The 23,546-nt window shown below is 38.7% G+C and overlaps 1 protein-coding gene across 7 annotated transcripts in view; it reads left to right on the plus strand.

The window, feature by feature from the left end:
• UBE2Q2 (ubiquitin conjugating enzyme E2 Q2) overlaps positions 1-23,546 on the plus strand; it is a 50,349-nt gene that overhangs the window by 16,933 nt on the left and 9,870 nt on the right. For 5 of the 7 annotated variants that reach the window (XR_013975358.1, XR_013975359.1, XM_080929809.1 and 2 more), the window contains 9 exons: positions 384-488; positions 8,549-8,605; positions 10,647-10,787; positions 13,284-13,368; positions 15,022-15,082; positions 15,741-15,831; positions 20,005-20,063; positions 22,930-22,978; positions 23,362-23,457. Coding sequence is in view for 5 of the 7 variants with exons in the window: in XM_080929809.1 (XP_080785935.1) it covers positions 384-488; positions 8,549-8,605; positions 10,647-10,787; positions 13,284-13,368; positions 15,022-15,082; positions 15,741-15,831; positions 20,005-20,063; positions 22,930-22,978; positions 23,362-23,457 (744 nt within the window). In the remaining 2 variants the exon portion in view is untranslated. The remainder of the gene's footprint in view (positions 1-383; positions 489-8,548; positions 8,606-10,646; positions 10,788-13,283; positions 13,369-15,021; positions 15,083-15,740; positions 15,832-20,004; positions 20,064-22,929; positions 22,979-23,361; positions 23,458-23,546) is intronic. The other 2 variants (XM_080929811.1, XM_080929810.1) reach the window with 2 other exon arrangements.

Genomic DNA, 23,546 nt, shown 5'->3' on the forward strand with positions numbered 1-23,546 from the left:
AACTGTTGCAAATATAATTTTATAATCCATATGCAACACTTTAGTTTTTTTTTTTTTTTTTTTTTTTTTGCAGTCTTACCAATGCATTAATGTTCTGTTGTCTAAAGCTGCAAGTTTCTAAGGTCATTTAGCAACTAGACACTAGACAATGTCTGTGCCCTTTTGTTGGTGTTACCTGCTAGATAGCATGTTGTAAGGACATACTAAGCTGTAGTAGCCTTTTTAAAATAGTGATGCATCAGAGACTGTCACTCCATCTGTGGGCTGCAGTTGAGCAGGAGCATATTTCTGTCTCCTGGATTGATTAACAGTAGCTGTAGTGTTATTCAATGTCTTCTAAGGGCTCTTTAACATATGTTTATTTACTGACATGTGTTTTGTAGCTTCGTCAGCAATTGAAGTGGTTGATATGTGACCTCTGCAGACTATATAACCTTCCTAAGCACCTGGATGTTGAGATGCTAGATCAACCACTACCCACGGGTCAGGTAAAGTAAACATTCTGTAGTGTTGAAGAGATAAAATCAATGTCTTAATTGAAAGTTAAAGTAGGATAATTTAAAATTATCATACAACCTATTTGGAAGTTAGTTTTATATTCCTAGTAAATTTCCTTGCTTTAGGTGCTAACACAGTCTTTTCATTTCTTGGAGTTGTTTGTATTTTACTGTGATAGGTGAGCGCTACTCCTAAGCCCTCCATTTTGATTTTTCTTAAGATTTCTGATTTCTGTGTTTCTTCTTTGTTTAATCAATTACTTTGCTTTGACATACCATGTCCATATAAGTCTGTTTGTGCTTCTTAAGATCTAATGCAAAGTTAGCTCTCCCTAAGCCATGGAAATTTTTACTAATTCAGCAATCATTCATGACCTTTAGACTTACCTAATTAGCTATTAGTTAACTGGCTTTTTATTACAATAAATGAGGATTTAGCTCTTACATAAACTACCTACTTAACCACCCACGGCTTCTAAAGCATTGTTTAATCATGAACCATCAGTTTGCCATGAGGACTTTGGGGAGCCATGTTTTCTGTTATGGTATTTCCGTGCCTGTGCTGTGTTTCATTTCTCAGGGTCCTTTTTATAGTAATACTTCTTTGTTTATAAACATCGCGTTCTCTTTCTGGAATCCTCTGTCTTTGGAGTCCCTGGCTCTTCTGCATTAGTCCTTGTGAGTTCTCTGGACTGTCTGTGCAGTTGTCATCTTGAATTTTTTTTTCTCTGCTATCCCAGAGTGAATCTATTGATTCCTGGGTCTCATGTCATCTGTATTGGCTTTTGTTTTCTTGTTTGTCTCTATTTATTACACTGTCAGATAAAAGCCAAACCATGAAGAAATAGCACATTTTCTGAGTTAACTTTTGAAAAACCTGGTTCAGAGTTGGCGTTTCAAAATGTGGTTCTTTTTGCCATCCTCCTAATCTCTGACCATTTCTCCCTTGCATGAAGTAGCTAGAGAGTGGTTTGTTTGGCAGCACTTGCAGGTATTCTAAAGGCAGTGTGCGGTGGTGAGCATGGGAGTTGTGGGGCCCCTTTTTATCAACTGCTGTTGTGTTCTGTCTTACTCAGTGTTTGATTGAATAATAAATCTAGACGGCAATTCCAAATACTCTGCTGTTGTCCTTTAGCCAGTGGTGTTGCTGAAGCTGGTGCCATCTGGAATCTTAGTTATGCAAGATTTTTCTTTGAAAGCTTTAGGGAATTTGTATTTTCTTTGGTGTAATGAACTGCAATAGTGTCCTTAACTTTGGGTCTTTTTTTTCTTTCATTTTGCTGGACCTTTAGTAAGGATATCCCTCTTCAAATTTAAGTCTTGAATTTTGGTATATATTTTTGTGTATTAACTTTGCTTTTCCATTTTGTTTGTTTTGGAGTTTATTAATTGGGCTTTTCAATTTTGTTTCTACTTTTTGGAGATAAAGTCCCTTTCAGGTGCTGACCTCAAAAACCATGTGTAGCTGAGACTGATGGTTTTCTTGTCTTTATATCCTGAATGCTAGAATTACAGGCTGTTTCATCATGTCTGGCAGCCTTTTAGACTTGTTAGTTTGAGTCTTTACATCTATTGTATTATAATCTTTTTCTTAATTTTATTATATTTTTATTTGTGTGTGTGTGTGTGTGTGTGTGTATGTGTTGGTTTGCACGCCTATGGAGGTCAGAGAACAGCTTGTAGGAATTGGTTCTCTCAGCCCACCGTCTGAGTCCCAGGGTCAGACCCAGGTGGTCAGGGCTTGGTAGAAGGCACCTTTATCCACTGAACCATTTTGCTTTCTCTCTCTCTTTCTCTCTCTCTCTCTCTCTCTCTCTCTCTCTCTCTCTGTCTGTCTGTCTGTCTTTTAAATCTTGCTGTTTTGTCAACTTTTTGTTATTTCACATGGACAATAATAACTTAAGGTTTTAAATAATATGTGTATGAGTATTTTGCCTATGTGTACCACATGCATATAGTAGAGAATCTGTTGGGATTCCTTGGAAATGCATGGTTGTTAGCTGCCATTACCTGCTGGCAGTCAAACCCTAGTCTTCTATAAGAGCAGTAAGTGCTCTTAACCACTGAGCCATCTCTTTAGCCCCAAAGTTTTGTTTTTATCGTATATCTGTTTAGCCCATTTTCTCAGAACTTAATGGTTTAGAGCTGGATGTGGTGGTGCATGTTTTTAATCTCAGCACTCAGGAGGCTGAGGCAGGATGAATGTGAGTTTGAGGCCAGCCTGTCCTTCAAATGAAGACCCAGTCTCAGAACCTCCCAAAGAGGCTGCAACGGATGGTCATACTCACCTTTAATCCTGGCTCTTGAGAAGTAAAGTCAGGCAAATCTCTTGAATTTGCAGCCAGTCACTGCTATACAGTGAGACCCTGTTTCAAAAGACTAAAACAAAACAATCTTAATGCCTTAAAATACTAATTCTTGCTATTGGATGGATTAGTTGAGCTTAGCTGAGTAGTGTCTATTGGTTTCATTTGGTGACTGTTATGTGCAGTCAGGTGGTGGCACATTAAAGGTATTGTGGCTGTAGACAGCTAGTGTGATCTTTATCCAGAGCAGTTCTCAAGTGTCCAAGGATGGCTTCCTGTATCCTCGTTGTTAGCATTTCTTTACATGGCTTTTTTTTTTCAGTACATGGAATCATCCTCTAGGGTCTCTTCATTAGCCTTCTGTTTCCTGAGAGGCCAGGCAGAACTCTTTAAGAATACAAGAGGGAAAGTTGCCGGGCATTTCCCCCCCAAGACAGGGGTTTTCTGAGTAGTAGCCTTGGCTGTTTGGCAACTCACTCTGTAGATTAGGCTGGTCTCAAACTCAGATATCCATGCCTGCCTTCTGAATGCTGAGATTTGAAGGTATGGGCTACCAATGCCCAGATTAAGTTGCTGGACATTCTTAAGGCTTAAACTTGGAGTTTGTGAGCTGAAGCATTCTTCAAGCCAGCTGAGGTTCGCTGTGGGCTGTGACATCCTAGGCTTTGTAAGTCTGGTGGTTTGATTCATCTGGAGGAGGCAATCATCTTCAGTATCTGAATGTGAACCTGAGCTGAAGAGCTTTTCCAGTTGTTCCTTTGTCATAGCATTCTGTATGGGCTGTATAGACGTGATAGAATCATAAAGCAGCTTACTTTGGACTTTGGCCTCTTTAGCATCTGTATTTTTATTTGCTGTGTATTTTCTCAGGTTCGTCATGTCTTGTATATACTGTAGAGCCTGTCCTTAAGTACTTTTGTGTTCTATCTTTATTCATTCATATTTTGATTTTTTAAAACATACCTTCCTTCTTTGTACCAAATAAATGATTTGGAGTTGCTTTTAGCCGAGACTTGTCACCAGATAGCTTTAGGGGGAAGATTATGTTGATTCTCAACCACTCTTCCCCTACTTTTCCACTTGTTAGTACAGGGTAAACAATGGCTTCAGTTTCTCTGCAGAAAACATTTTGTCTGACAGGTAATCTTCTGGGTTCTACCTAGGGAGGTCGGGAATGCAGAGCATTTGAGGGCTGTGTGGTGTGTTTTGCAGGTGAGCTTTTGGTTAGTCTATAGGTTTCTGTCCTGCCTGCTGTTCCTGTTGCAGTGTATTTGGTGTGTAAGTCTGGAGCCTCTGAATTCAGGGTGCTTTTGGTCACTGCTGTCCTGTGACCTGCACCTTTACTTGTGAGCTTCATTGACCATACCCTTGTTTACAGCCATCTAATGGGAATGGTGTTGTTTTATTGCTACTCGTAAGCCTATTCCTTTTATTTCTCAAAATTTTGTACTTAAACTATGTTTATTTATTTTTTGTTATTTAGTAGAGCCTAATCAAAGACGAGAAAAATGTTTAATTTTTCTATCTGTTCAGGTTTTATTTTCTAGAAGGTCTATGACTTATTTTTTTTTACTTTCAATATATCCTAAACTTGAAGCCCATCTTTTTTTCTGGGTGTAGATTAGATGACATTGTAGATATCCAAGATAATTTGTAAATTATATAACAAAAATGTCCTGATTTTGAATCATCCTTTGTGTTTTGATAATTAATATTGTTAGGATAGATATAGTAATTTTAGTCTATTTTCACTTAGCTTCTAAGGTTGTAGAATGATTTTGTTTCTTTTCAGGCTCTTGTTTCTCTTCTGGGCTAAGGTTCTGACTTGGGAAGCTTTGCTGTTTCTCTAGTTCTCACCCCCATTTTTTTGAGACATTTTTCTCTGGCCTGGAACTTACGCAGTAGGTTAGGCTGGCTGTCCAACAAGCCCCAGGGATCTGCCATGTCTGACTTGTACATGGGTACTAAGGATCTGAATTCAGGTCCTTAGGTTTACTGACTGAGTCCCTCCCTCCTTCAGATCTTCGTAGCTAGCCATCTTTCCTTACTTTTCTCTGACTTTATTCTTCATGTGTACATCCTTGTATATAGTTTCCTGTTGTCACACTGTGTGTTGCATGTTGTCTTTGTAGTTTCTGTTCTTGCTGCTTTGTTTAATTTCATTGTTGAGAAAGTCCAGAATGCCTGTTTTTCCATTTGAGTGTTGATGGATAATGGTAGGCTGTTTCTAGTTTTTTGTTTGTTTGTTTGTTTCTGCAAGAGTCCTACAGTGGATTTTCTTGTTTGTATTTCTGGATACTCCTGTGTTGTCATTTCTCTGGGCTATATACGTAGGGCTCACTTTGCTAGGATATGAGTATTTTTTTTTCTTTTTTTTAAACCCAAGAGTTATCTAGACAGAACTTTACAATACTTCCCAGGTGACTTTGGGGCTACTTTTGTTTTTGTCAGTACATGTGACCTCACACATCATGGACAGTGCCATTGGTGTCATTGCTGTTACTGCTACTCCCATGTCGACCCCTACATAGTATATTCTAGTCTTGTTTTTCCTAGAAAGGCTTGGTTTATGGAGATATGTATGGTGTGCATGGAGAGTGCTGTATACGTGGCATCTGTTTTTAGCATGTAAAGTGTGTTGATGTGGAGAACCCACATATACAAATGTGTATGTGCACAGAGCTTCTGACTGAATGGTGCCAGTTCCAGAGTTCTAAGTTCGTTATTGGGTGTCCTCTAGTTACTTACATTTATTGCTAATAGATACAAACAACCCCAGTGATTGTGTGATTCCTCTTTCTGTGTATTTCATCTTCCTGTCTGATTTTCTCTATAATTGTGGACTCTGTTTTGATTCTCAGTATGTTTTCGGGGTAGCCAGAGACACTTAATACCCTAAACTCTTCTCAGAGCTTGCCACCATGTGTCTCTTTTCTTGTATATTTTCCTCTCGTTCTCCAGATGAACATGAGACCTTTGTGTTCCTGTCTTCCAGGTCCCTTGAATGATCTTGTTTGTAACTCCTCAGACTTCCCATCTCCTTTCGTCCTAGCCGTGTCTCAGTTTGGTCATCTTCATTATAAATGCTTTGTTGAGAGGAGCCTGGTGGGTTCTTTTTTTCCTTTTACTGTTTTTCTTCAAATGTTTCTTATTTCCAGGCACTGTCTTGTCCTTTTATAGTACCTTGTTCTTGTTTTGTGGGTGCAGTAGCTTCTCAGCAGTGCCAGTGAGATTTTATCCTTGTCTTATGAGTTGTGCTTCAAGCAACTTGTGTAGCTTTTCTGTGTGGTACCCTCAGGGTCTGTTTTCTGTTCGTGGTACTTGGTCATTGCTTGTTTGTAGGAAAGGTTTGGGATCAGTCAGAACCAGTTGTTGACAGAGGTGTCTGCAGGATACTTTTCTCTACTGTCCATGCAGAAGCTGGAGGATGGAGCTTGTGGAGTTTCCAACTTCAGAGTGTGTTAGAAAATTCTGCTCTTGTGTTTACTTATAATAAAAAGATTTTTTTCTATTTGGTCCTAGTACTCATCAGGGTACTAGATTGAGAGGCCATCAGGGGAGATAGGGTTCCTGTAGAATAGAGTGGCCCTTAGAATTAATTAGGACAACTTTACAGCTGTTCATCCTGTTATTCTCCTAAGGCTTTCTCAGTCAGGGTATCTAAAACTTTTTAGCAACCATAGAATCGATCTGCTGTGTCTGCTGCTGCTCTGTAGTTGTGGGTCTGTATATTGTTTTTCTAGGTAGCACTGTCGTTTATTATCAAAGTTTGTCACCTCTCCACCCAACCTCTGTTTTGGTTTTATTTTAAAAGAGGATTTGTATTCTCAGCTTAGGCTGTCTGTCCTAGAACTCACTATGTAGGGTAACTGACCTTGAACTCACAGCAGGCTTCTTTGAGTGCTAGGATTACAGGCATGAGTCACTGTGCTTGCTTTCAATGAGCTTTTAAAAAGAAGCCAGCCTGCTTGTTGAAGTCAAGGCCTTAGGATTTCATGAGCCTAATTGGCTTTGTGTTTTTGTCAAATTACTTATCCTTTTCAGAAGGGTATTGCTCAGCCTTCTCATTTATAAAATGGTAGGTAGAGACTAGTTTGCTGGTCACAGACGTAGGCTAGAGCTACATGTCAGAATCACCTAAAAATGCTTTTAAAAATTAAAATATAATTATATTGTTACCCTTTTCCCTCGAATACTTCCCAAGTACTAGTCTTGCTGTCTTTCAAAATCATGGTCTCTATTTCTTCAGTTACACACACACACACACACACACACACACACACACACACACACACACACACACACACACACAATCTCCCTCTTAAGTCCATACAATGTAATCATGTGGTCTTAGTTAACCTGTTTGCATGTTCTCTTTTGAAGAGGACCATTTCTCCTACTGTTGCATAGCCTGCCTTCTGTGTTAGCATTTTTATTGGTGTCATTCTTGCTCACATCTTATTTAGATAACCATCTTGGTGAGACTTCATGGGTGTAGCTTCTGTGATATTTCTAGAAAACCAAAATCTCCCAACAAACTTCCTTTTCCTTCCTCTGGCTCTTAAAAATCTTACTGTCCCATCTTCTGCTCTGACCCTGAGCCTTAGATGTAGGAGTTGTGTTGTAGATACATCTGTTGGGGCTGGACACTATCAGCCCCCTTATTCTTTGTAGTTTGATTGGTTGTGGTTTTCTATAATTGTCTATAACTCTTTCATAAAAATGCATTTGAAGAGAGATTCTGTGGAGTAGGTTCTGAAATTAGCATTTCAACAATGCTTTTTACCCTTGGTTCACTTAGACTTGTATTTGGGACCTTGGGACTGCTTGGTAGCTGTCTTCTTTCTGTTTTTGAAAAGATACTGAAAATAATGTGGTTTAGAAATTCAGAAAAGGGTGAACCACAATAATTTAGGGAATGCTTGTTTTTCTTACTTTGTCTCCAGGAAAGGAATAAATGTTTAGAGAGAGTCAGATTTTAAAACAAGCCTAAGCTTGTGCTATATGTACTTGCACAGATTTTTCCCACTCAGATTCTGAAGAGTTAATGAGGGTGTTTTGTTTGTTTTGTTATTAAGACTTGTGCTCTCAGAGCATCTAAGAACAGATGCCTAGAGATGCTGAGATCCTGGCATTCTGAGTTGATCCTAGTTTCTTGATATTTTATATATTCTGGGTCCCAAACTTAATCTACCTTTATGAATACAGATACCTTTCCATATTGAGAGATGGCCAACTTTGCTTTGGCAGGAGACTTCATGTACAACTGTGTATGAAGACCCTTTCTAAAATCCCATGTAACTGACTGTTGTGTGGATGAGTAGTAAACTTTGCCTTAGGAGAGGTGTTCCATAGGAGATAGGCTGGCTCTTTAGTCACCTTCCAGTATCTGTGTCTTTATAAAATTTCACCATTTAAAATGCAAGGCAGGTGAACTTATAGAAAAAGTAAGGGTTTTTTTTTTTGGGGGGGGGGTGGGTTAAGTGGGTAGATAAGGAAGGAATAATTTGGAGCATTTATTATGAGCAGAACATATAAGTAAAAAAAATTAAAATTGGGTTATCTTTAGCTTTTAAGATATTTTATATTTCATTGCCTTTGTTTATTCTTAAAGCATCTGCTGCATTGGATTGACTTGAAATCCGTTAATAAGCTCTGCTCATGGGACTGTAGTGACAGTGACTAATGGTGGCCAGCTTGCTGATGTGCTCTGTGTAGCCTTGGCACATTCCTTCTCTGTTTCAGAATGGGACAACTGAAGAAGTAACTTCAGAAGAGGAGGAAGAGGAGGAGATGGCTGAAGTAGGTATTTATTTGTGGTGTGTGTGTGTGTGTGTGTGTGTGTGTGTGTGTGTTTGGGTAGGTATTTGTGGCATGTGGAGGTCAGAGGGCAACAGTTGAGAGTCTGTTCTTTGTTTCTGCCATATGGGTTTAAGGGAACGTCCTTTATTGGCTGAGTGGTTCGTCCCACTGGTTTACACTTCGTGAGTGTCTCAGTATTTAAACATTTTAAGTACTATTAGTGTTGAATAATAAAAAGCACCTGGTATTTCAAATGAATAGTTTCTAAATTTCTAGTTTTGCTTCTGATTAACAATATGTCTGAATAAATTGTTTTATAAGAGGGCAGTAAAAATTGTTGGCATTTAATAATAGTATTTGGCTTATAATTTGGGTATTTTTAGGGAAAAACTACTGTTTAAGGTTTTGTGTTTACAGCTGGGAAGATGGCTCCGTCAGTACAGTGCTGTGCAAGTGCAAGGCCTAAGCTCAGATTTTCAGCACTCAAGTTTAGAGAAAGAATTGAGGTGCTGCAGCCTGCGTCTGTAACTCCAGCTCTGGGGAGGCAGAGACAGAGGGGCTTCTGTGACTCTTAGCCAGGCATTTAGACCCAGGTTCAGTAAGAGACTCTGTCTGAAAAAAAAATAAGGTAGTAATTGAGGAAGACTCTCTTGACCTCCCACACATGAACCTAACATAAGCAAACAGGCAGACACAGAATTATATTTGAATGAAAGGAAAGTTTGAGGACATCACAGGGACTGCTTGTTAGAAGTTGTGACCTTATCTCTCATTGAAAAGACATTTAAGGGATTTCTGTTAGTCTGCTTTGTGCTGCTAGAATTAGAATACCCAGGACTGGGTAATACACGCTCATACAGTTTTAAGAGCTGGGAAGTTTAGAGTCTAGGTATCTTGTGGGGGTTTTCATGTTGTGACCTCAAAGGGTAGAAAGCAAAAGGTTAGGGGAACTTGGGCTTGTGACCTTCTAAGCTTCCTTTATAAAGGGCTGGATTTCATTGTTGAGGAAGGAGGGTTCATGGGCAGCTGAAGCTTAAAGCAGTACTAAGGCACTTGGAAAAGCTAGGAACAGAAAGCTTGGGCATAGATTGTAAGAACAGATTATATGGGACAGAGAATGGGCCTCGAAAGATGTTGGTCTGCAGGTGTTTTTCAAATTCTTTTTCTAAAAAATTTGCCTTAAAGTTGTTAAAAAAAATCTCAAAAGTCTTTTAGCACTTTCTGTTTCAGTTCTTATTTTGAGAGCATGAAGATTCTGTAGTTCCATGTTTTTTTGTTTCAGGGTTTTTATTGATAGGAAAAAATAATTATGATGGCTGTGTCTGTAGGTTGGTTGGTAGTAATGTGCTTGCCTAAGCACTTGCAAGGTCCTGGCCTTGATCCCCAATTACCAAATACAACTGAGCATGGTAGCACTTGCTTATATAATCCTAGCACCAAAAGGTTTATGGGTAGAAGTATCAGAAGATCAGAGTTTGAGCTAGTTCAAGGCTATATTAAATAAATAAATAATTCCACAACCAAGCAACCAAACAAAAAAAAAAAACCAAAGAAAATTAAGCTGATTTTAGTATTCTAATGAACCCATAATGGATGGTCCAATGAATTAACTGGTTTTTGGTTTGATTTTTTGTTTGTTTGTTTTGTATGTGTAGATTTTGTTATTGTAATTATCAGAATGAGATTGGTATAATTATGCCTAAATCAGGGTTCATATTTCTTAGAATAAAACTCTAAAGTCAGGATTCTAGAATGAAGTATGAGTAATTAAAGGGTCACTAAATTGTTTGAAAAGTTCCTCGTAATTAGAGTTTTTTAAGGATGGCATATTTTATAATAGTTATGGAATCTACTGTCTCCGTCTAGCTTTCCCCCAGAACAAAGGAGGAAATCTTGTGAATGGAATATGGGGCTTTCCTCCTCCTACAGTGGATGCTTCCTTTCTTTCTTGTACTTTTAAATTTTTATTCAAAATTTTTTTCTTGACACAAGAAACTAGTGAAGAACAGAAACCGTAATAAGCCTTTTATTTTTTTTGTAGGATATAGAAGACTTGGATCACTATGAGATGAAGGAAGAAGAGCCTATTAATGGAAAAAAGTCAGAGGACGAAGGGATTGAAAAAGAAAATTTAGCAATATTGGAGAAAATCAGGAAGACTCAAAGGCAAGACCATTTAAATGTAAGTGTGAGTAAGTATCTAGAACATAAGCTTTGTGGTTACATAATTACAGATTGGGTAACTCATTACTTCATTAAGATACTAATCCCAGCTGCCCTTCCATCCTTGACTTAGTGATGTATTTGGTCATTTGTTTTGTTGACCTGCTCTGCTGCTCTTGATTGTTGACAGCCACATTCTACCCTGTTCATCTGTTCTTCACATCTTGTAAACAAACTGCTATCTCTGTATAATAATCCTGTGGTGGTTAGTTATAATTGTCAACTTGACACAATCTTAGAATTAAAATGGGAATAAAGTCTTAGCAAAGGATTGTCTACATTGGATTGGCTTCTGGGCATGTCTGAAAAGTTTTATTCAGTTAACTGATGCAATACGACTCAGCCCGCTGTGGGTGACACCATTCCCTAGGTAGGGAGTCTTGAATTCTGTAGAAAAGACAAAAGCAAACTGCAAGCAAGCAAGTGGGTGAGGATGTACATGTTCATCTCTCTCCGCTCTTGGCTGTGGATGTGGTGTGACTATCTAGCTGAAGTTATTTCCTTGGTTTCTCCATAGTGGTGGAATGTAACCTGTATTGTAGATTGGAACAAACCCCATTCTTTCCCTAAGTTGTTTTTTGTCAGGTTATTTTTTTTATCAGAGCAACAGAATGGAGTGTAGAAGAACCTCTCTTTGCATTCTGTTGCTGCTTTACTTTCTTCCCTACCATAGGTTCTGTTGTGTTTAGATTCAGCCTTCTACAAAGTATTATTCTGTCTCTGTTCTCCATTAAACCTAACCTCTGTACCCTACCCAACCCAAAAGTAACCTTTCTTTTTAGATATACTTATCCCTGTCCCTTATCCCCAACAGAGTTTAAACTATGTAGCTATGGCTAGCCTGAGATTCTGTAGAGTAGGCTGCCATTCAATTTACAAATCTGCCTGCCTCTACCTCCTAAGTGCTAGGATAAAAGGTGTGTACTGCCTATCATGCTAGTGCGTGTAGAAGCAACAAAGCAGTATAAGGTGCATAGTTTGGTGAAAAACATGCTTGTGTGGCCTTGGATTGTTTAACTTTAAAATCTAGGCAGATAATATATACCTTTTGGATGATTTGTGAAAAATGAGAATGGTGTGTAAGTGGGTGTGGTGAGTTGTCAGTTAAGGGATGTATGTATTGGCAGTCTGACATTTACTACCTTGTCTTAGAGCAGTTTATGAAACTTCAGGAAGTCAGGGCCAGCTGCTTAGTTTTAGGCAAACACAGTGAATGAATTGTTATACAAGTTAATGTCAAGAATGAATTATAACAAATTCTTATTTTTCCTTCAATCATATTTAATACACTAGTTTAATTTGCAAGCCTTTTGTTGCAGAGAACTTTAGCTAAGCCCATATCTTGATTATTAAAGTAAGTTTGTAGCACCTGATCTGATACTTTACTTGCTGTGTCTGATGATGGACCTCAGTTTGTATGGTTATAGTTAGAACCAGCTACAAATTATTGGATACTCTGGCATACGTATAAGGCTAAGTACTTTATATTATCTTCACATTTAATCTTTATAGAATCTTCATTGCCATTGTAGGAAGTAGACATTCTTCATATTTTATAGATACAAAAACTTAGACTTAAAACCAGTTGAAGGACTACGGGATGGCACAGTGGTTAAACTGGTTTGCCTTTCAAGCATTGAGTATTAGGATTGGTATTTGAATATCTGGAACCCACATAACTGCTGAGTGTTTGTGGTGGTCAGCCTGTACTTTCACAGTTCAGAAGGGGGAGGCAGGATCCCCTGAGCAAGCTGGCTAATTAAACTACACTGTTGTTCAGTGAAGAGCCCTTACAAGGATGATGACCCACTGCACACGTCAGCCTTGGGCCTATACATGCATGTACACATGAACACTTGATCATATATGAGTGAGTATACAGGTATACGAGTAGACATGCATAATACACACACACACACACACACACACACACACACACACACACACACACACACACATCTTAAAAATCTAACTAGTTCTAGGTCTCACGGCTAGGAAGTAGATCTTTGAAGCCTTTAAACTCAGAGTCGTACAGCCTTCAAGCATTTTGATTTTTAAGAAAAATTTTGTATGCATGTGTGTGTGGAGGAGATGGTGCTTGTCACAGCACACGTGTGGAGGTCAGAGGACAATTTGTGCTGAAGTTAATTGAAAAAAGTTTTAGTGAGGGTATTGTAGCATTTTTAGAAATTATAGTTTGGAATAGACCCATACTGAACTCTAAACTGTCACAGAGTTCATGTTGTTCTGGGCATACTGTGAGGCTCCCCTCATGATATAAACAAGCAAGACATGTCCTGAAGACAGGTTTCTGTTTTTCTTAGCATTTCATAATCCTTTATTCAATTGTGCTTCTAGACTTTTTAATACTGAGTGGTAGTCATTTTTACAATGTTACTGTAAAATTTTACATCAGGCTTTGATACGTTAAGCCTTTAATTATTAATTGTTTCAGGGTGCGGTGTCCGGGTCAGTACAAGCATCAGATAGACTCATGAAGGAGCTCAGGGACGTCTACAGATCACAGAGCTACAAGGCAGGTAAGGCCCTGGCTCTGCTGGCAGTTTGTTTCACATGTAGTGCTGTTTCTCTTTTGCTTTGCTTTCCTTTTGGGGAATGGCGGGGACCATTTAGCACACACTGTTTTTGACCTGTTTTTTTTTTTTTTTGTTGTTGGTCATGATGGGGTTAGATATGTATGCCACCATACCAACTTTGTGTCATTTGCTGTAATATAGGTAGACAGAGTTGGAAATTTTTATTGTTATTTTAGAGATGTGAAACTCAGATTTGATGAAACTCTAAAAGAGGTAAAAATCAGTTTATCTTTTTGTTTGTATTTTTGCATTTTGAGACAGGATTTTTCTTTGTGTCCCTGGCTGTCCTGGAACTTATTTTTATTCTGGCCTCAAACTCAGGCTGGTCTTGAACTCAGAGATCCACCTGCCTTTGCCTCCCAAGTGCTGGAATTAAAGATGCGTGCCACCACTGCCCAGTGCGTTTATCTCTTGTACGTTAAAAAAAAAAAAAATTACAGGAGCTGGAGAGATGGCTCAGTGGTTAAGAGCACTGACTGCTCTTCCAGAGGTCCTGAGTTCAATTCCCAGCAACCACATGGTAGCTCACAACCATCTGTAATGGGATATGATGTCCTCTTCTGGTGTGTCTGAAGAGATTGACAGTAGTGTACTCACATACATAATAAATCTTTTTAAAAAATTAAATACTTTTTTTTGCCTTTTTTTCTGATGGAGATATAACTTATGATTTTTATTTTATGGCAAAGCATTCATAATACTACTTTTAAAAAATAAGTAAGATTAATGTATTTTGTTGTACAAAGAAAACTAGCTGGATTTATTTTCATAGTTTTCTTATTTTGAAACAGAACTTAAGATAGAGGTGGTATTCTTTTTAAAAGTGATGGATTTCATTCATTTTATAATTCCATGAAAACTATTCTTTTTCAGGCTGGAGCTGTAGCTCGTTGTAGAACACTTGCCCAGTTGACATGGGGTCTGGGCTTCAGTCCTCAAAAGCAGGAAGTTTTTAAACAGATCGTAAGATCTGTGTATTATAGAACCTGAGGGAAAATGTATTGCTATATTGTTAATAAAGAAACACCCAATTTAGGAATAATTGGTTCAGTTATTTTAAAAGATTGATATTAAGAGCTAGAGAGTGGTAAAGAACACTTCATGCTTTTGAAAAGGACCCAAGTCCAGTTCCCAGACCTCAAGTCAGATGGCTCATGGCTGCCTCTGACTCTCAGTCTAGGGTATCTGACACCCTCCTGGCCTCCACAGGCATTTACACAGGTGGTATATATCCACTGACAGACACATACATAACATATACAAATACTAAAGGGAAATAAAGTTATGTGGATGCTCTAAAAGGGGGACAGTAGAAAAAAGACATCTCATTACGGGAAGATTAAAGTAATACATAAAAGGACTCCGTTTTCGTAGAAGTGTCTATATACATAGAACTATCACTTGCATAATAAATGTTTTTCAGTGAAAGTTGGTGCTAAGCAGCTTTTAAAAATTCATGTAAGTATCTATTAGTTGATAGCTTTAGTTATTTTGATAGTGAAAATTTGCTCTTATGGACTATTTAGTATATTTAGAGTTAACTTACACCAGAGTAATGGAAATGACGGGTAACCAGTGTGTCCTATGTCTGCACAGGGATTTATTCAGTGGAGCTAATAAATGACAGCTTATATGACTGGCATGTCAAACTACACAAGTAAGTACCTTTTGTGCTGACCTCGTTTTACAATGAAATATTGGGTTCTTTCTTTTTTTGACTCACCAGTTTCATAGTTTTGTATTCTGTATTTGCCTGGATAGCACTGCTCTGGAAATTGTTGTTAAATTACTAAAGTGAGCTTGTTCTGAGGCTCACTGGCCAGCAGGAAGTGTTTGACCAGTTTATGAGCTTGTGGAAGTTCACAAACAAAAGACATTCAAATAGCATGAGACAGTGATCTTATTTATGTTTGAAATAAGAAGATTTAGGCAGTTCATATAGAAGAATTATAGAAAAATGTTTTTATAGTGATTTACTTTTGGTGGTTTTATTGGTGGTAAATTTCTTTTCTTAAACTTTTTTGTTAAAATACAATTTTAGGGAAGGATATTACCAAAAGGTTTTTCAGTTGTTTGAAAAGTTATGTGTATCTAACTGTTGTTCTTTGGAATGACCATCAATTTCAGATTCCCTTTGTTCCCAAGGAGCTAGAGATCATAGTGATTCATTTGTCCTGGGACTGCGGAGCACTTTAGAGCTTCTGTTTAGAACTTACCTTGGAGGCTCTGGTCCCTTTTGGATTGGTTCAAATGGAGCTTGGTAAGAAAGGTTTCTCTAATCTTGCTTGAACTGGCTTTTGTTTTGTTATTCTTAGGGTTGACTCTGATAGTCCTTTGCACAGTGATCTTCAGATCTTAAAAGAAAAAGAAGGCATAGAATATATTTTGCTTAACTTCTCTTTTAAGGTAAGAACATTGTAGTGGGATTCCATGTTCTTCTAATGGGATTATGTAAGTGGCTCAGTTGCCTTGGAGAACAATTTGGTATGATTTGGTAAAGAAGAAGATATTCATACCATATAGTTCTGAATTTTTTTTTCTTTTTCTTTTCTTTCTTTCTTTCTTTTTTTTTTTTTTTTTTTGAGACAGGGTCTCACTGTGTAGTCTCAAACTTGCTAGCTAGAGTGGCCCCAGACTCACAGAAGTCTGCCTGCTACCCCTTAATTCCCAAGCATTGGGATTAAATGTTAATGCTGAGCTTGGCTAGTTGAGGAATTGTTGGGGTGTATACTCCACAAGAGATGAATGCTTAGATGCCAGGAAATACAAGAATGTGTAGAGCAGCGTTGCTTGTCATAACCGCAACCAAAATAATCCAGTTACAGTAAATTGGAGAGTGTGGCCATAAGGTGTATTGACAAGATTGGTCAGTCTTCTTTATAGTATATATACGTAGAAGTTAGACTTAGACTCCTAGCCATTTTGTATAGTTCTGTTTGTATAGAATTCAAAAATTGTGAAATTAGTGTTGTATAGAGTACACATTGTCAGTGCAGGCAAGGGGAAACTAGTCCTGTAAATGAAATATTCTAAGGCATAATAGTCTTTAGCCACAAAACATACTTACCTTGTGCTAAAATTTCATGGGGCCGGGGACCTTGGTAAAATTAGGGAAAACATTTTTTAGGAAGACTTTTTAGGTATGCAATAGGGAGAAAAGAAAGCTCAAAAACATTGAAGCCGGGCTTCATACCTGGGCAGCAGAACCAGAGAGCAAAGATGTGATCACCATAAAGAGTTGCTGAGTGGACAGAGATATCTGTGGGCTTCCTGTTTACAATACATTCTAAAGGTTTTCCTGTGTATTTACATTCCTTTTGGAAGAATTATTTAGTAATTTTGAAGATGTTAAAAATAAAGGTTAAAAAAGAATAGCAATGGGCTCTAGGTAAATGCTAGTGATTTAATGTCTAGTGTGGTAAAATGTAATGATTGAAAATCTCAACTAGATTGAGGTGTTCTGAGGTTTATGTTGAGTGATTCAGGGCTGTTCTTGTGAGTTGACGAGGATGATTAGTACAGCCGCTGTTTTGAAATTACAGGGTTTGTCCACAGTGCTTACCCAGCGACTTTGAATTTCCTCTTGCTGTGTGAGGGCTTGGGTCTGCAGTCCTCTCTGGGGAAGAGGGGCTCTCAGACTTTGAAGAGCACACTGAAAAGCCTGCAGTCTCTGGGATATGCTCTTTGTGCTGTGAGCCAGCCACAGGAGGTTTTTATTTGAGGGCATAGTTGGTCTGTTCAGCTTCTTGTTTTGTCTTAAACAGTTAGCTCCCTTTCGTTAACCCTGGTTGATGGTGTGTTGTTATGTCTGGCAGACTAGTTAGAGGCTTTTACTTCATCTTAGGAAGAAATTATACAGGGCTTGTATATGGTGTCAGTGCTACAGGTGACACAGGTGGATTTAAGATGTTTTAAAGGAAGAAAACAGACATTAAAAAAATATTTTTTTTATGCTTAGAATCTGTAAAAAGCTTTATTAGTTGAATCCCAGAGCACAGTTTATGGAGAAGCCTCTAGGCTCTGAAGTAGAACTACTTTCTGAAATTTCTGAAACTGAAAGTAGTTTTCAATCAGTCAAAAGAGGTTTTACGGTTACTCATTTGGGATCATGTATTTAAAGAAAGATCTGTTCTAATAATAGTTCTGCTCTGCCAGGCTGTGTCTCCATGCTTTTATTATACTGTTAAATTATATATAGACTAAAAGTAGATAAAACCTTCATTGAGTTGGCATCTTGTATGGACAGGTGTCTTCATTTTCTAACTTGCAGTAGAAATGCAGGGTGGTCCATTTCAGCCACTAGAAACCCCATCCTCTGCCAGGAGGGCTGAAGGGTGTGTTAGTCATTTTCTTGGGAATAATTGGATGAGACGTGTTCCTATCTTGCTTCAAAATGAGGTTTGATTCTGTTTTTTGTTTTTTTTTTTTTTTTAGCATTGCTTCATGTTGTTTGAACATAAAAATTGGACGAAATTCTTGTTAGACTCCCTTGGCCTGCCTTCAGCAGGAAGTCATTTCCCTATCTAGCTGCTGTAGGAAGTTAGAGGCAGCTTTCCTGACCCGCCATCAGGGGACTAACGGCTAACACTCTTGGCTCCTTTAGCGACTGACTTTGGGATACCAGATGATGCTCACCTTTTTAAGGCTGGAGCGGGGCCGGGTCTCTGACTAACCTGGAGTTTCCAGTGTGTCTAGACTGGCTGGCCAGTGAGCTTGAGAGGCATGTGCCAGCACACCTGACTGTCCTCTTTGTCCGTGAGTTTGCACAGTCGTCTCCTCAGCACCACCTCTGGGTTTATGAAGCAGCTTATCCATTGTATTTAATGTTACCATTGGTACTTACGAGTAGGTGGTTTTCTACTCGTCTTTCTTGTATCGTATCTCCCTCCCTCTGCCCCATCTCCTACCTTTTAACTTAGTAGTTAAATGTTCTCTTACTCATCCTGTATATATCCTTGAATTGTCAAAGACCAATATTCCATTTTTTTTGCCTTTATAACCTCATAGCCTTTGAGTAGTACTTCTCAAACTACCTAATGCTGTGACCCTTTAATACAGTTCCTCATGTTGTGGTGACCCCCAACCATAACATTTTTTTTTTTGTTGCTTCATAACTAATTTTGATAAGTTATGAAACAGTGTACATATCTGATATGCCGGGTATCTGCTGTGTGAGATAGGTTGAGAGCCACTGCCTTAGAAGGTTTGAGTTCATGTTCTCAATTCACGCATTGGCATTCTTTACTTGGGTTCTGAAGCCAGCCAAATTTGGAATTTCCATGCTTTTATTCTCTCAGGTTATATCTAGCATTATCTTTTCTTCTGCCTAAAAATATTGTTAAGTATTTCTTTTTAGTATGGCTTTGCAGATGGGAAAATACATCCACTTTATTTCTTTTCTGTTTTTTTTTTTTTTGAGACAAGGTTTTGTTATGAATCACAGACTATTCTCAAACCTGTTGCCCTCTTGTCCTGCTTCCTGATTGCTGGAGTTACAGGTGCTGCTCTGCCTGGCTTTCACTGCAGTTTTGAAGAATATAGATTTTTAGATTGGCAAGTTGTCAATTCCTTTCAGCCCCATTGAAGATACCTTTCTTATCCTTGAAGATTCTAGTCTTTCCTGAAAGTGCTTACAGTGCCAAGCATTGAGAAGTCTTTGAAAATTCTCATCCATTTTTTCTTGCCCTATTCTCTCTTCTAAGACTCAAACATGTAAATTACTCAAAATTACCATGTCGTAATTTTCTGCATTTTCCACCTCTTTTGCCTTTTTGGACCTTTCCTAACTTCATTCTGGATGTTTATTATCTATTTTCCTATTTACTGAATCTCTCTTCTGCAGTTTGTTGACATAGTCTCAGTCACCCATTGGGTTGTTAGTTCCTGCTGCTGTGGCTCCGGAGTCCAGAATGATAAACAGTTTTTCTCTTCCTTCCACATGTTCAGCAGTTACTGTAATGTGTCTCTTGACTCTGTCTCATTGTGTTGTCCTGTTGTCCTTACATCTAAGTCTTAGCAATGATGGACATTATGTGTGAAAGATTACAGAGAAGGTTTGCAGTATTGTGTTCTTCCCATGTTTGTCCAGCCAGCACCACAGACAGTGGAGATACCTAGACAATCCGTGATGGAGATTGCTGAGAGCCAGACTTGGACTCCCTGTGAGGTAGTTGGCCATTGGTCCCTTAGGGCCCATCGTGGCATGCAGAAGGCCCCAGGCCTCTCCTTGGTGTGCTGCAGCTCCAGCTTTGCCTTTCTGGCTGCAGATCTGCATTCTGTTGTTTGCTAACCTCTTCCATTCCTCTTCTGTAGTGTGAAGAAAAGGCCTTTTCTGGGCCTGACCACACCATGCTGCTTACTATATGGTATGAGTTAGTGAAGCCCAGCTCTGTTCTGTCCTGACCTGAGTCTCTTAATTTGATGGCTTTGTTGTTGTTTCTTATCTGTCCTTTGGTACTAATTTTACTTTCATGACCAGGTAATAAAAGGATATATTTTTTATTGATTATTGGAAAACCTTGTAATAATGCAAAGTTTAAAATGATGTTCTTAAAATTGATTAAACTTACACTTTTTTAGGATAATTTTCCATTTGATCCTCCATTTGTTCGGGTGGTGTTACCTGTTCTCTCAGGAGGGTAAGTTTACATATTTACTTTTTGTGATAGTGTGTGTCAGAGTGATTCTGTGTCCGTAGGTAGAAGGGGCTTGAGAACATACTTTTCTAAGAAGTCCTCAAATGAAACTGAGAGCACTTGCTTCGGGTCCACATTCAGATCCACAGGCACACATTAGTTATTATAAGCAGACATCTACTGGAGTGTATTTATAGGTATTGACTCTTTAGAAATGGGTTTTAGCTCAGTGTCCCTGCCTGTGATCCCAGTGTGTCAGAAACTGATGCAGGATTGTGAGTTCCTGGCCAGCCCTGCCTATGCAGTAGGTCTGAGCTGCAGGATTGTGAGTTCCTGGCCAGCCCTGCCTATGCAGTAGGTCTGAGCTGCAGGATTGTGAGTTCCTGGCCAGCCCTGCCTATGCAGTAGGTCTGAGCTGCAGGATTGTGAGTTCCTGGCCAGCCCTGCCTATGCAGTAGGTCTGAGCCTGCCAGAGAGATCCATCCAAACCTGTATCTTGATATTAGGTAATGTGGTCAGTATGTATCATGGTCCTGTCTTTAAAGAATGTTTTTCAAATATAAACCGTGCTTGAGGATTTCAGGAAAGTTACAGTTACTGTAGTTCTCACAGGCCTGTGATACTGAGTGCAGTCACAGTGATAGTCGGGTCACGTGAGGCGACTGTGGAGCTGATCTTCGCATAAATACTTAATAAAGTTGACTGATCATCATACAGCCGTACTGAATTTTGCCTTGCTTCTGTTTGTAGTTAGAAAGCTATGGGAGGCACGAAAAAGATTAGTTATAAAATGTTATCCAATTCCTCATAAGGCATCATTAAATTACTTGTAAGGGAGCAGGGGAGATGGCTCCATTGCTTAGAGTTGTTGTTTCTCTTGCAAAGGACCCAAAGTCAGTTTCTAGGATCCATGTGAAGTGACTTTCAGCTACTTGTCACTTCAACTCCAAGGGATTTAATACCCGCTTCTGGCCACTGCAGACATATATGCACACACATGAATAAAAATAAAATCAATCTTGAAAAGAAATCCTTGAGAGTTTTCAAATAGTAAGCTAATTCTGCTTTGTGAGATAATTTATTTATATTGTAATAATAAAATAAAATAAAAAACATTGCCTATAAGCTGATACTTTCTGTATTTGAAGCAGTAGTAGTGACTCCTAAAGATAGACTTCAGATCTTCTCAGAAATAGTCTCTTGTAATATATAGATGTGCAAAACCAAATATAACCATAATACTTTTGTTTTTGAGATTACACCTTGGTAAAATTTCTCAGTATAGTCAGAATGTGTGTGACCTGATGCTGGGATGTAGAATACAGCACTACCATTGTGTCTGTAAACTCAGCAGAAACGAAGTCATATTTAATGACGTGGTGAACCATATAGATGTCTACAATACCATGAAGGAGTACTTCTTTAAAAGATGACTTAGGTGGTGCCTGCAGCCTGCTCCTTTGCTACATCTCCCAGAAAGTTCTATGGTATATTAGGTGTTCTGAACATCAGGTTCAGTGACACTTATTCCAAAGGAACTTATTGAAGAGTTGGTGTGATTTTTTTTTTTTTCTCCCTCAAAGTCACTAAATAACAGCTCCTAAATCTGTTTTCCACAAAATTATAGAATCACTTCTTCTATTTTTTTTTTTTTTTTTTTTTTTGGCCCTTTGGTATCTCAGAAGATGGCATCCTTTGGTTTGCTGTTTTAGAAATGTTGCTCTTTTAGAAATCCAAAATTATGAGTGATACTCAGCAAGGCTGAAGTAATTCCTTAGAAATCTTGCTGCTGCTTTTGGTAAACTGTTACAGTGCTAGTCACAAATGCTATTAGGATAAGTGGAGATCACAAGCTAAGAAGGCACAGAACAAAGATGTTTAAAGTTGTGAAGTTTCATTTTATTACCTTTAAACATTCCTTGCATGCTCTGGATTAGGCAGTGAAGGTAGTTTTCTATCATAAAGCCCCATGGCTATTTTTGGAAGGGGAATATTTGGTAACCTGGCCAAATATTTACATACACAAAATAAACATAGGATGAAAATATGGTGAATTTTAAACTTCTGTATCTTTTGCTCAGAACACCAGCCCTTTCCTAGCCAAGTATTGAGCTTTTTTACAGTTTAGTGTTGCTATAACACACACATACACACACACACACACACACACACACACACACACACACACACACTCCACCCCCCCCCCCCCCACATACACAAAGTGAGGAAAAGCGCCTAGAGCAATAGGTCCAACCTAAAGACTATAGCTGAGCTCCCATTGCCATGGGATCAGTGACAGAAGACCTGATGGGACCAAGAGTGAGGTAGAAAAGCCTAGTGAAAGAGAACCAAAGTGGTTTATTTCATAGCACAGCTACTAAAAGAAGAGAAAATACTGGCTGATCTAAACCAACAGTCTCAGAATCAGAAGACAGCTTAAATTGTGCACGGCTCTATAGAAATGAAGGCAAGGGGGGGTGTGGGCTCTACTGTGTGTCTACCGCCACACTGAAGAGTCCGACTGCAGCTGTCTGTGACCCTGTCAACAGTTGTCAGCCTTGCAGCAGGGTGCAGAGGGAGCTCCATTGACGGAAGAATATGTGTGTCCACTAAGAAAACAGATTCTTTTGCTCTTGTTCTCTGGGATGTTTGGAGCCAAGTTTTTAGTTTTTGACATCAGAAAAGTTTTAGTATTCTGTTCAACTTGTTTGACAAGTTAATTGTATTAGAGTAATGACTGTAAACATTTGAAATTGGCCAGAGTTAATGTCTAACAACAGTTTCTATGTCATCTTCTAATTTTGTGTGAGTACTATCTTAGTAATATTCAGAAGTTAAGGAGCATTTTGTGTGCTTTCCTTTTTTAAAGGTATGTGTTGGGTGGAGGAGCACTGTGTATGGAACTTCTCACAAAACAGGTAACTCTTATGTACAACTCTTAGCTTTAGTGGACTGTTTCCATATATAAGCTGGATTCTAAGAGGAGCGTTCTTAAATGTAGCACCTACTTTTATAAACAAGTTCAAGGTAAAGGGATGAGTTCTCATTGTACTTGGAGCTTGTTCCATGCTGGAGCAGCCTTTACAAGTGTTGTTAATCTGAAATTATAATTCAGTCAGTGACATTTAGAACATGGGGTTATTTGTGAGAGTCTAGAAGTAGCCCAGTGTTTTCTTGTCACTACAGATTTGTTAGCACTGATTTGCTGTTGTTGGGTTCCTCCTGTGCTGTTTTGTTAGGTTTTTCTGAATGGGAATTATGAAGACCGCTGAGTTTTAGATGCACCTTGTTCTTCCTGCAGGGCTGGAGCAGCGCCTACTCAATAGAATCTGTCATCATGCAGATCAATGCCACCTTAGTGAAAGGCAAAGCCCGGGTGCAGTTTGGAGCAAACAAGGTACTTGACTAGGACTCCACAGACATGTTGGATACTCAGCTGCTGTGCCTTACGCTTGAGGCTTCTTCCTGTATTGATTCTATTTTTAA

Source organism: Micromys minutus (genome assembly GCF_963924665.1).
Source record: "Micromys minutus genome assembly, chromosome: 16".
Lineage (NCBI taxonomy): Eukaryota > Metazoa > Chordata > Mammalia > Rodentia > Muridae > Micromys > Micromys minutus.